The 14,245-nt window shown below is 40.6% G+C and overlaps 1 protein-coding gene across 13 annotated transcripts in view; it reads left to right on the top strand.

Annotated features, from left to right (window-relative positions):
* The window catches only part of TCF12 (transcription factor 12), a 237,105-nt gene extending 224,332 nt beyond the window's left edge, over positions 1-12,773 (top strand). For 12 of the 13 annotated variants that reach the window (XM_083183842.1, XM_083183841.1, XM_083183835.1 and 9 more), the window contains 4 exons: positions 1,039-1,207; positions 3,260-3,492; positions 4,579-4,732; positions 10,626-12,773. In XM_083183842.1, the coding sequence (XP_083039968.1) occupies positions 1,039-1,207; positions 3,260-3,492; positions 4,579-4,721 (545 nt within the window). In that variant the 3' untranslated portion in view covers positions 4,722-4,732; positions 10,626-12,773. Of the gene's footprint in view, positions 1-1,038; positions 1,208-3,259; positions 3,493-4,578; positions 4,744-10,625 lie in introns of all 13 variants that reach the window. The other variant, XM_083183833.1, reaches the window with a different exon arrangement.
* The last annotated feature ends 1,472 nt before the right edge of the window (positions 12,774-14,245 follow it).

Below are 14,245 nucleotides of genomic sequence, written 5' to 3'. Positions count from 1 at the left end.
TGCAGTTAATACTGTAAAATTAAGAGTAATATCCCTATCTGGAGAAAGGCAGAGACTCTATTAGCCAGTGGTTCTCAGTCTTCATGACACCCTAACGGTCGTGTTGTTAAGAATAATCGTACTTGGGCACCACAGATGCATTGGGAGCCACAGACGACTGACAAAATAATTTCAGAGATGAGATGGGTATTAATTACCGAAGGAGGTGGAACTGACCGATTCAGTTCAGTAAAGGTACTGGAATAAATGTCCCTGTGTATGACACTGCTCCAGGTCCTTGTAAAGCCACGAACCTCGATAAAGATCCAAGACGGGGAAGAAACGCATTGGTTGATTACACTATCATCAGCAGGGAGTGGATGAGTGAAAGTGGCGTGGAGGAGTTTTACAACCAATGACCTGGAAGCAGTGTCACACTCGGGGACATTTTATTCCAGTACCTTTACTGAACTGAATATGTCAGTTCCACCTCCTTCAGGAATTAGTACCCATCTCATATTCACATGACCTATTTGTATTTTCGGGATACCTGATTTGATCGGGACACCGATTCTGTTCTCCAGAGAAGGTCATCCATATAAATTTGAACAATGTGGGTTTAAGTAGTGATCTATTTTTTTGTGAATATATTTGGTAAAGGGGAGTTACCTTTTTTTGATACTACTACTGACCTTGCTGCTAGGTGCATGACCTTTCTATATCTAACATATATTTATCAACAATTGCATGTTCAGTGGGGACACGATGACATCACTGAATAATATCGTTCTGTGTGTGTATACACTATATCATTCATAAATGATATTGTCTGTGTATGCTGCTTAGGGTTCCTTGAGGATGGCGTTTGGGAATCCCTGGTCCAAGTGGTCTCTATACTACAATTTTGTCATTCTTGTTGAATGTTAAGTCTTGACATATAATTAAGAGGGAGGAAATCAAACTTACAACTCTTTCATAGGTTTATTAGTAGGCCATTCTAAACTAAGCATATCTTTAATTTTTTTTTTTTTTTTTTTTTTATTTCCTTTTTTAAAACAGCATTGTCAAGCGTATTGGCAAACCAGCCTTCAATTGCAACCCTTATTGAAATAAAATCGGAGCACAAAGACAAGGATGAGAATCTACATGATCAGGTCTCCTCAGATGATATGAAATCAGATGATGAAACATCGCAAAGTGATTTGAAAACTTCTAGAGGCAGAACAAGGTAATTTATAGCAGATCATGCTTCATCACATTGCAATACAGGTTTATAGTTTAAGTTTAGTTTCCATCAACATAGTTCTTGAAGATGGGATTTCAAGTTCTAGGGGGGTATTCAATCGCTGTCGTGCTCCCGCAGCCATCTCCCGATGGGGGAGATGGCTGTGGGGCCCTGTTCAATGCTGTCTTCTACGACAGCATTGAACAGGGGTTCTCCGCAGAATGAGCCCAAAATCACAAGCTGTCGGGCTCGTTCTGCCGAGAAAAGCCGGAAATAGGCGAGCTCCCTGCCGGAAAGGATAGCGATGTGCTCCCTAGGGTGCACGGACAGGCGCTACCACGGGTGCTGTGCCAAGAGCTGCCACTTAAAAAGGGGTAGTCGGCCCCTAAAAAAAGAGAATATACAAGAAAAAGAAGTGGCGCTGGGATTGATGAAATAATCGTAGAAATATTTAATAACAATTTAAAATAACATATCATCAAACAATTGCATACAATAATAAAAAGGTGGGTCAATAACTGGACCGAAGGCTGAATGAATTGGACCCAAGCAAGATGGAAATGGGTAGTAGCTGGGATAAAAGGGGGGTTGCCCAATAGTTACCACTGTTGGTGATTGTGATCCAGTCCCAAAAACAGAATTCCAATGGTCCTCAAGTAGGTGTGACTGTGGGGGCCACAGTTAGTTGGAGGCCCAGTGGATGTTGTAGGGCTGTAAACTGTTTAGGCCACAGTGTCTCACGTCGCTTAGAGGCTCCAATATGGGGGATAGGATCAGATGGCAGGTGTCCTCAGGGTTGGAAATTTTAAGACCAACTGGTCAAAGATCTCAGTCTGTTGTAGCCAACCGTGATTCCTGCTTGGAGAAATGTCCACGTAGTGTCGGCAACAATGGACCGCAAATGCGGGATGGTATAAAGGCAATTATCTCCCAGAGCTTGGAAATGGGCACCCAGTGCACTGAAAGGTCCAATGAATAGAGTCAAAATATATTCAGCTAGTCCTGGTCCAGGCTAGGTCCTGACACGTTTCGCTGCTTGTGGCAGTGCAGCTTTATCCCTGCCGGAGCTCGTCTATTTCCGTCCTCAACTCGCGGCCACGCCCCCTTCTTGCCGCTCGGCGGCCGGGACATTGAATCCCGACCGCCGAGCTCACGTCGAGCAATGCGAGAACGGGACAGGGGCACGGCTGTGGAGCTTGCTCCACAGCCATACCCCTGACATTGAATACCCCCCCTAGAGTCACAATATTCAAAAAATATATGGGTTATTTTTTAAACAATTTCATTGTCTACGTGTCTTTAAAAATTGGAGGGGCAGAACCTCCAAAGTGAAGGAATAGTTATTAAAAGCATGGAAATTTATGGATGGACCTAGTCCTACTAAGTTACAAACACACTTTAGCATAGTTCATTTAGCATATTCTGACCTTCCCTTATAGGAATTCTGTGGTGTGGTATCATGTACATCAACTGTCATAGGATGTTGGATTTTGGATCCTGTTATTTTAGTTGATGAAGGGAATTTAGTCTGGGCTGTCTTTTTAAAAGCATACTGATGCTTTCTAGGCAGAGGAGAATATTTTGTACCATGGAAGATGAAGAAGAATCCAACAATTCCCATGTGCATTTGCAAATGACTATAGATGTGCTTAGGTTGTGAAGAGGAAAGCTTCTACAAGCTGCTGGGGCTCCCAGTAGGGTTATTAAGAAGACTGCCTGACTACAAGGAAACATAATTAATACATTGTAAATTCTATTAAAAATTTAAATTGGCATTCTCTGAAGCCACCATCTGGACTGGTGTAATGTTGCTTTGTGAATGTTATTATGTACTCAGCTGAATGGTACACAGAATGAAACAGTAGTCATCGATTTCTAATTAAAGTCGTGTTTTTTAAGTGCTGTTCATGAAAATGTTGTTCTGTAACATTATAATCCGCCAATAGATTCCATCTACCTATACTTGCCAATTACTAAATGCTAGGGCTCATCAACCAATACAAATAATGAATATTAATATATTTTTTTCTTTTATGAAAATTTTATGGCTTACAGCAGTATTAATGAAGACGAAGATTTAAATCCAGAACAAAAGCTGGAAAGAGAAAAAGAAAGGAGGATGGCAAACAACGCAAGGGAGCGACTGCGTGTAAGAGACATCAATGAAGCATTCAAAGAACTTGGGCGCATGTGTCAGCTACACTTAAAGAGTGAAAAACCACAGACAAAACTTCTAATTCTTCATCAGGCTGTAGCAGTTATCCTTAATCTGGAGCAACAAGTCAGAGGTTAGTAGGTTGTCTTGGGTAGAGATGCAGTGGCATTAGAAGAGCTTAATGGGTATATTGTAATTCTTATATCATCCATTTTGCTATTTCTACACAATATGTTTATATGAGGGTTGTATAATTCAGCATGGTAGCAGTAGCTCTATCACAACAAATTAGCCGAGTTCAGTCTGATTGAAGAACAAACAGTTTTTCAGAAGAGTGAACCATTTTCTAGTCTAGTAAAACTTTCAAGCAGAGTTCAAAGTTCAACTACTATTTTGTAACATCAGACCTCTTTTTACTTTGGAACTACGAAGAGGGTTTTTCAGTTTGGCGGACAGGGGAGGTATCGGCGCACACCTATTCAATGCTGCAGTTAACAACAGCATTGAAGGGTGTCAGATCCGACAATTAAAAAAGTGGCATATGTTTTGTCGGAAACTGCAGGGGATTGTTGAATTCATGGATGTTTTTCGACAATCCACGGCACGTTTTTGCCGATTTTGCGGATTTTCCGACACTTGGAACATTGTTTTTGGCCGTCAAGTTACAGTCTGAAGATCCGAAAGTGGCCCAGGATTGCGACTGTTGGGATGTTTTGACGGTGGTATACAATCCGGGATTCCAACTAAGTATCAGCAATCGTTTGCTGCAAGGCTAGGGTGCCGATAACTAAATGCTCCATGATGCACACGCATTCATTTTTATCACAGCTGTTATATTATTTACTGCCCCAGACTTCCTGTTTTTTTTTGTATTTCTGTTCTAGAAGTATAATGTTAGAAGTCCTAATTTTCCTAATTGCTTAATTGTGCATTGCAAACTTACTGTACTATGAATATATATACGCCTATCTGGGTAATGTTACAAAAGTTTGTTTTGCTTGCATGCGCATCTTTAATAATTCATACTAAGCTTGCAGTGTCTCGCTCTTTTATTTGCATTATTTAAGATTAGACATTACGCATTTTACTATCTGCAGATTCCAAGAAAATATAGACATTGCTGTTTTTAGCAAAATTTTGCTATACAGATCTGTAGGGACCTGCTAACATATAATAGCATGGTTTTCAGTGACAAGCTCCTCTAAATAATCTGTTACAGAGAGGAACCTCAACCCCAAAGCAGCCTGCCTTAAGAGAAGGGAAGAAGAAAAAGTGTCTGCCGTATCGGCAGAACCACAAACCACACATCCAGGAGTTCATCCTGGGCTTACTGATGCTACCAACCCTATGGGTCATATGTAAACATCAGCCAGGTAAACACAAGGTGACTGCTCAGTTCTGTTTGTCTGTCTGAATTTTCTGGGAATGCTTTTAAGCCATTTTATGGTTTATATTTAGTGATGTTTTTCTGGTGAATGTGGGTTTTATAGGTTATATTGCCAGGGTTATAATGTAATAGTAATTATGGGACAGATATGGTTCAATGTATATTGTCCTTACTATTATACCTGTGAAATATGTATTCCAATATGGGCATAAAAATAAATTAATATGTAACCCTACCAGTCAAATAGTTGAACAGTTTTATTTTCTTCGTTTTATTGATATTTATAGCTTGTGTCAATATACTCTGAGATTAAAGCATAACAAAACAATTGGAGAGAAAAATAGAAATGTTAAGATCATTGTATTAAATCAAACTTACTTACATTTTCACTCCTTATAGTAGCCACCATGCCATTTTTTCTACTCTATTATAAAAATATATTTTGGGAAGTTAAACACTATTTTGGGTCTGGAGGCTGTACTGGCCATTCCATGACTTTAAACCTACTGTCTTGTTGTTTTCCTTTAAGGTAGTTCTGTTATAGCGTGGAGCAGGGGCGTAACTAAGTATTTAGCGCCCCCCCGGCACCCACTACCCCCCCCACCCCCACCCACACACACACCTAACCTGCCCCCCCTTCTTACCCGCGGTCTGCGTCTCGCCCGGCTCTCTGTCGGGACCTGCCTGACCGTCACGGTCCCGGCCGGCTCCTGCTGCTACAATGAAAACTGACTCTTAGAAAATGGCTGCCCCCATACTGCAGACAGAAAACTGTCTGCAATATGGGGGCAGCCATTTTCTAATTGTCAGTTTTCATTGCAGCAGGAGCCGGCCGGGACCGTGACGGTCAGGCAGGTCCCGGCAGAGAGTTGGGCGAGACGCAGACCGCGGGTAACTATAGCCCCGCAGCCCCCCTGGCGGCGCCCCCAATTTCTCTGCACCCCCTCGCCACCGCAGGGGCTGCGGAGCTATAGTTACGCCACTGGCCTGGAGGTGTGTTTTGGATCATTGGGGCAGATGTATTAAGCCTTAACCAGAGATAAATGCAAGGGTGATCAGGAGAGATAAACTCCCAGCCAATCACCTGCTAACTGCCATGTTACAGGCTGTGTTTGAAAAAAGTCAGTAAGGAGCTGATTGGCTGGTTGTTTATCTCTCCTTATCACCCTTGCATTTATCTCTTCTTAAGGCTTAATACATCTGCCCCATTATCTTTTGGTGTAGGGGTCAAGTCTTTACCTTAAGGGGCTGCACATATGGGATGGTTTGGCCAGACGAGATAGTCAAAATCACCTAAAAGGTTAGCCAGAATCGCCTTGTGTGTACACTGCAGGTAATAGTTATGTGCGGCCCAGCGTCATCGCCGCTATCGCCCAGACAAATAGATTGTGCAGGCAAGTCAATTTTGACTAGCCTCTGACACTGTTTTTGGCTGTACACACAGGCTAGTGGCTGGGTATGGCAGCTGGCTATCTCCGGCGGCTTTAGCTTGACTTTGACTAAGCCAAATCGCAAAGTCATAATCTCTCAGCCCGAGCTCGTGTGTACACCGCTTAAGGATCTAGCAAAAGAGCCTAAGTACTACTCCATACTTGACAGTTTGTCACAGGGACTTCTAAGGTTGTGTGCACACTTGTCCAATACTCCAGAGATGCATCTGACCAAACTGTTTATACTCACCTACTACAATCTAGTTCCTGATTCAGCTTCAAATCTATGCATTCAAACCTGTCCAATTTTGCAGAAGATCTCTCCAATGTATGGTGTCACTCTTCACACTTGCCAAATCTTTGTCAGACTCGCTGCCTCTGTAAAATCTGGTTATGGCATAGCGGATCAAATCGGTCTAGAGCAACCATGTTATGGTTGACCAGCCTTAAGGTGGCCATACACACGCAGATTAATCTGCAGTTCTGTCTGGTTGGAACAAAAACATGGTTATGGATGAGCCCAAATGACAGTTGACCATTTGCTTGGAAATGCTGGAAAACTGACAAACTGTCACTCATCCATAACCATATTTTTGTTCCAACCAGCCAGATCTGAAGATAAATCTTACAAGTGTATGGGCACCTTTAGTCCAATCCATCTGGTCGGACACCTAAAGATGGTGGTGAATAGTACCGTGGTGAGGTCTGCATCAATGGGTGGTGCGCCTAGAGCCCACGTTAAGGCACGCTGGTCTTCTACCCTCTACTGTTTTCACTGCAGAGATACTGCCTCCAGCTCCACGCAGTTTATTTGTTTATTAACAGTTTCTTACATTGCAGATATAGGTGGGGGTAGATCCCTTGGCAAGGGAGGACACACACCACACGGCACTCCAAGGTTTTTTAGTCAATAGTGACTGTGTTTAATGCAACGTTTCGGAGCTCCATCGTCAGGCATAAAGTGAACAATATGAAAAGGTGACACATACCTCTATAAATATATTGGGGAGGACAGAGAAAGGGTGTCTTTGGTTGGTGCACCAAAAGAGAATTTAATAATAAAACATGACTTTTATCGGTTTCATTAAAATAGTTGCGAAGATATAAAAAAACACGAAAAACACATGGGACACCATTGAGTGATTTAAAAAGGATATAATATATCCTCACCTAGTGGGACCCCACTTCACACTATCCCTGAATAATTTTATAAAGCACGGTGGTTGAAATTTAAGAGTGGAAAAGTTATGTCTGGTATTGACAGTTTTACAGTGTGTATGCTTATCCAGAATGTAACAATTATCAGATACAATGTATATATTCCTGGGGCTCACTATTCAGTAGCGATAAGCACCTGAACACGGGTGTGATCCCATTTCAGCGGTACCGCTGGCTGGCTTGAGCCGCTAGTTCCACAGCCTGTGTGCTGACCGCAGAGCTGTGTCTGAGGTGTGCCGCCGTGCACTACCTCGCTCTTGCATGTCAGATCAGACAGGAGTGTACACGGCTCTTGCGCTAGAGTCCGTGTCACTGTACTACAGGGAACAGTGTGCTACGGATACCCTGTGTCGCCACCGGCCTAAACAGATCAAAATACAATCATATGGGGGGAAGGGAAGTTGGGTTTAACACACTAGGTGTGCAGTCAAGCGTACGCTTTCGCAAGAGCTTCTGGGATAGAATCATTGGATAAGTATATGAGCAATATCAATAATGTTAGTGTGAGTTTCCATACACATGGGACAATCTAAGAATTATTGCTGGATAAATGCATAAACAGTAGTCAATATTAATTGATTCCTGCAAAATTGCAGGGATGTTGAAAGAAGTACTGTGGGAGTATATCAACCAGATCCTCGAAGGGGAATGACAAATGGAACTAATGCACGTGTTAGAACTATAGCAAGGTGTTCCATGAAATGCGCTCATTAAGTCCCCTGGGATTAACAGTGTCCAGTTTATAGATCCACATTGCTCCAAATCGGAGGAGTGCTGCCGCACGATCTCCACCTCTCCTCTTCTCTGGCACTTGGTCTATGATGTTATACTTTAAGGAAGACATTTGGTGTACACATACCTTAAAGTGCACTGCTACTGGTTGGTCACTGGGGTTTCCTTGCAGTGCACCTTTGATTGAAGACATGGGCATATGCTCCTTAAATTGTGGGGTAGTTTTTCCTATATAATATAGTCCGCATGGGAAGATGAGTGCGTAGACCACAAACTTGGAACTGCACGTCACTACATGTCTGATGCAATAGATTGTATCAGTATGTAGAAGTATGAAGGTAGAGCTCCTGATCAAATACTGGAATGTTGTACAGTTAGGACAGCGGTAACAGCCTGGAGTTTTTTACTGGTTAAACCCCTGCTAGAGCTGTCAAAACCCGCAATATCTGTGTGGACCAATGCATCACGTAGATTGCGTCCCCACCTAAAGCAGGCCATCGGTCTCAATTTAGCCATGCACGGCAGGTCTTTTTCTTTTTTTTTTTTTTTTACAATAGACCATAGAGCTTTACTGGCCACAGATAATACTGGACTCCCGGTATCAAAGGTACTAATCCAATGGAAAATATTGGGTTTCTGTTTAGCTTTTCCACCTTGTAGTAATATCTGCCCATGCGGACTATATTATATCGGAAAAACCACCCGACAGTTTAAGGAGGGTATGGCCATGCACCGCTCTTCAATCAAAGGTGCACTGCAAGGAAAATCCAGTGACCAACCAGTAGCAGTGCACCTTAAGGTATGTGTACACCAAATGTATTCCTTTAAGTATATCATCATAGACCAAGTGCCAGAGAAGAGGAGAGGTGGAGATCGTGCGGCAGCACTCCTCCGATTTGGAGCGATGTGGATCTATAAACTGGACACTGTTAATCCCAGGGGACTTAATGAGCGCATTTCATGGAACACCTTGCTATAGTTCTAACACGTGCATTAGTTCCATGTGTCATTCCCCTTCGAGGATCTGGTTGATATACTCCCATGGTATTTCTTTCAACACCCCTGTAATTTTGCAGGAGTCAATTAATATTGACTACTGTTTATGCATTTATCCAGCAATAATTCTCAGATTTCCCCGTGTGTATAGAAACTCACACTAACATTATTGATATTGCTGATATACTTATCCAATGATTCTATCCCTTTTTTTAAACAATTTTAATTTATATATTATCACTTATGTTCACCTTGTTAAGCACAGTTGCACTTTTATACATTTCTATGTATTCTACACTGCTTTCCCCGGTGTTATAGAGAATCCGATTCCTAGCGTCCCAGAGTTGCTAGGCGACGGGGGGCTAGGCTACATGCTGATGTCATCCCTATGCGCCTTGCAACAGAGGACCAGCGTGGAATGGCATCCTACACCAGGGATCTTATTTATAGAGGTATGCATGACCTTTTCATATTGTTCACTTTATGCCTGACGACGGAGCTCCGAAACGTTGCATTAAACACAGTCACTATTGACTAAAAAACCTTGGAGTGCCATGTGGTGTGTGTGTCCTCCCTTCACAAGGGATCTACCCCCACCTATATCTGCAATATACCATATATACAAGGGCACTCATGGAAGTAGGACTGCCGGATCGACCAGACCTTTAACAGTTATATTACGCACACATATTCTCTTTAAAGCGCTGCAAAATATTTGAACATTCACATCAGTCCCTGCCCCAGTGGAGCTTACAATCTATACTCCCTACCACATGTACTCGCACATTCATTCATACTAGGGTTAATTTTGTTAGGAGCCAATTAACCTCACAGTTTCTGATTGCCAGGAGAGGCAGAGCTCTTGCTGTCTCTACATATTTGCAGTGGGGTGCAGCAATAAAAATATCAGATTTTTCCACTGGTCTGTGTTATAACACAGATCAGTGGAAAATCTGCTATTTTCATTTGAATATGACAGATGAGGCTCTGCCTCCCCTGACTGCACAGCGCATCCATGTATAACAGTAGGTATGCATTATGTTTACATACTTTACTAAATGTTATAAAGCTGTCATGTGTATTTATATTCCTTTAAGACCAGTTTGCACAAGTATTGCGTTATAAAATGATTTTAGCTTTTTCCATTTAATGTTTGTTTCTTTGCATATGCTTCTAAGAGTTTAATGCATTAAGCAGTGAAAAGAGTGAATAGGTTGCCTAGATCAACCTATCGGCTTCTACCTATTATTTTAGAGACTATACTTAATAAATGCTACCTCAAAGCTGATTGGTTGCTCTGGGCATTGTCTCCACTTTCCCATTTCTCAACTCTTTATATGATGTATATCAGATGTGCTTGTGTATACTGTATAATATAGTGTGCTTGTAAAAGGTATGTTCAGGGTCACACAAGAATAAAACATTATCATGAATTCAGAAAATGTTTGTAATGAATATAGTTTATTTTGTTTTGGTGCTTATTGTACTTACTGTCTATTTCAGGACTCCCACACTATGGATAGCATCTATAAAAAAGGTGACCTTTTCATCACAAGGACACAGACAACTAACATATCAACGCAAATCTGACAGGATAACGAGAAGATGATGAAGGGGGGACTTGAATCAAGATGCCCAGGATGCAATCTAATGATACAAGCAAATGTGGAACATCTGCACGGAATTTGAAATCTGCTGGAATTTCAGCCCGTTTCTTCACATCTGTAACTGTCTCAGTGTGTCGTTCCTGCACAATCAGACTGTCCTACTCTCTCCACACACAGTGGAAGCTGCCTTGTGCCTAAACTGAATTGACAAATGCATTGTATCTACAAATTTTATTTATTGTTAAGGAACTGTTGTAAAGGTCTACATGTAACAAAAAGGGAAAAGTTGGGCTGAAAGTGGTAAAGATTTCAGTTGATGTCAGCATTTGTTAGAACTGTTCTCATACAGAGAATACAAGCAGTGGCAACCTGTGACCCTTTAGCATTCCCAGCATACCTATTAGTGTCTTAAAAAAGGATGGAAATGGATTTTTATGTCATTTCCACTCCTTTTGCCATATACATAGTTTTCCAGCTATTGGAAAACATTCTTTGGCATAGCTTTGTTTGTTTGTTTTTGTATTTGATTTTCTAATGTTATTTTTGGTCTCTGGTAATCTGAACAGTTATGGTCATAGGTAACCTCCCATAGTGTGCTCCCAGCTGCGAGTTGGTAATCATTGTAGAGTAGACTGGAGCATGGCTATGACCTAGCTGCTTCATAAGGCAGAGGGGTTACATCATTTTTCCTAAAAGGAACATTGTTTTGCTGATAAAGGAAACAAATCCGAAGGCTTCTTAGCATAGCAAACTGTAAATTGGGGGCAAATGTACTATGTTAGAACAGTTTCTATCCCATGCAGTATATGCTACCTGTAGGACAGGCAGGCATTAGCAGTAATAAGCACAAAACCTAAAGTACAAAAGGAGCTTTTCCGGCAGAAATGATGGTAAATGGTTTACCATGGCCAGTTGTATGAACAAATCTAAATGCAATGAAATAAATCTAGGAGCAATGGTCAACAGTTTGCAAAACAAAAAGTGTCTAGACAGATGTATAGATTATACTAGGTAACGCATAGAATGTAATCAATCAGTTTATAAGACTATAGTCTTGTCTAGCAGAATGCTCAGTCTAATATATATATATCCCCAATCCATATCAATCCCTATGAACTTCCACGTAAGCAGTCTTCCACTACAATGAGCATGGAAAACAGAAATATATATATGGGCTGGGTCCAGGTTTGAACAAAATGTTCCCAAATTTAGTATTCTGCACAGAACCTATTTTTTTCTTTTTTTTTTTTTTATGGAGAAATCTGACATTTTTAATGGTCCCTGCCAACCGGATTCATTGTAGAGTTAGTGGATATTACCTATTGCTTATATTCGCATCCAGTCATGGGACTAGATCTGTGGCCTTGTTCTTTATTTCAGTATTTATCAACATACAATGTTGCTTCTGACATGTGAGACTGATCACGTGCCACTGCCTGGCCTTTTCCTTTCTCTTCAATGCTTATTTTGTTTTCTTTCATCTTTTTTGGCTATATTAGGCTTTGCAGTATGCCCAGAAGCTTTCCTTCATAAAATAGAAAGAAAAGAAAAAAAATACAAAAAACATTTGGCTTATTTTTCACTGTAGTTAGTCTTTTATACAATAATCTTGTAAGAAAATTTCTTGAATTCTAAATATTACTCTTTCTAGATTTTTGAAATCGAAAAAGTTTTCAGTAAAAAGTTTCTTACTTTATTTTACTATATTAGGTAGTAAAAATGTAGGGTTATTTACCATAACCTGTTCATTAATATCAGAAATTTACAATAGCATTTTAAGAACATAGTAGGGTCCTAGCATACCGTGTAGTACCTATGGAGTATTGTAAGAGCTACTTGTTCAAGATGAATTGCTGATCATCTTGTTCTACAGTTTTCATTGTTGGTCTATTGCAGATTTGTACCCTGTGTCAAACTCAACGTATTGTTGATAAAACTTTCAACCAGCAGCAAGAAGTTCAAAAAAAATTTCTGTCTGTGTAACAGAAACACAATATGTATATAACATTTATGTAGCAATAAATGTGCCATCTTTTTTTAAATACTGCGAATCAGCATTTTTATTCTTAGCCATAGAGGAGGATGTGATTTATATAGCTTTAAGCTGTCCTATTTATCAGTATTGCACTGTTGACTCTGTGACTTTGACTAATAAGTGTAGGTTTTGTGCAATTATATTTGTAGTGTTCAATTATCACATAATTTGGCAATTGCTGAGTTACTATGTTCAAATGTAACAGGTTTTTCTTGGTCCCATTTACATGTAATGGTTTGTACACCCCATTGGAACGTGTTAGATGGCCCCTTTTTATGCTGTATAGTAAATGGATATTCTTGAAGTACAACATATTGCACATTTACATTCTGGTCAACTATGCATCATACACTTTTTTTTTTTTTTAATTGAGTTTTTATTTATGCATTTAGAAAAAGAAAAAGACATACATTTACATTTTTTAAAAATATTGTGCAAGTTCAATATCTCATAAACGAAAACATGACACACACCCCGGCACGGGCCCAACCCCCCACCCTCCCCCCCAACAGGATATTGACCAACCATAGATTTGGACTTCACATTTACTTTATCCACAAACGAAACTTCAGTGGCATCATAGTAAATCCCCCTACAAAAGCGTATTCAGAGAAGAGGAGAGAAGAGAAAAAAAAAAAAAAAAAATCAATATATCTGTGCTGTGCTAGCACCAATTTCCGCTATATCGGTGAATCGCCCAGAAGAGGGCGTCGTAGAGAGGATTCCAAAACTAGAAGACATTTTCCCATGACCTCTTAAGAATTTTTTACGTGCAAAAATTAAGTTCATGCGCTTGTGATACGACTATATACCAATGCGTCAGTGATTTGCCAAAAAATTTTTTTTTTAGGTCATTTCGAGACCTAGTGCCCAGTGCATCATCAATTCAATTCTATTCAACAATATCAGAATTTGTTTCATACCCTTTGTGAGACACTAAATAGCCAATAATAGTGCTATGTAGAAAAGAGAAAAAAAAAAAAATTCTTCTTTTTCTCTCCTTTTTCCCTCCCCTCCTCTCTCCTTCACAAAGGAGGGGGGCCGTACCCCACAAATAGATATAATTCTGCTAATGACACCTCCTGCACATTTTTCAAACAGAACAAGGTGCTAGTGCTGTTTAATCTTAAAGAGACTATGGAGTCAGCAAGGCCCCTCCCTACCCTAACCCAATCTAAAAAACTCTGAGACATGCCATCTGTGCCAAACCTTATGGAACTTATTGCTAGCATTCCTTGACGCATAAACAAATCTTTCATGAGCATAGGTTATGTTTACTAAATTAATCCATTCTACAAAGATAGGGCCATTCTGCGCCATCCAATACCTTGCTATAATCACCTTGGCAATAGCAAAGAGGTTTCCGGCCAATAATCTTACTTCACTAGGGAGTCCTTCCACATCCCAGATCCCCAGTACCGCATTCATACCGGAACAGACCTCTGCTGGGATCCCCATACTATCTACTGCCGAAATGACAT

The sequence above is a fragment of the Crinia signifera genome, chromosome 4, assembly GCF_055691185.1.
Source record: "Crinia signifera chromosome 4, ASM5569118v1, whole genome shotgun sequence".
Taxonomy (NCBI): domain Eukaryota; kingdom Metazoa; phylum Chordata; class Amphibia; order Anura; family Myobatrachidae; genus Crinia; species Crinia signifera.
The sequence above is the reverse complement of the archived record's forward strand: the minus strand, read 5'-3'. Positions and strand labels throughout refer to the sequence as shown.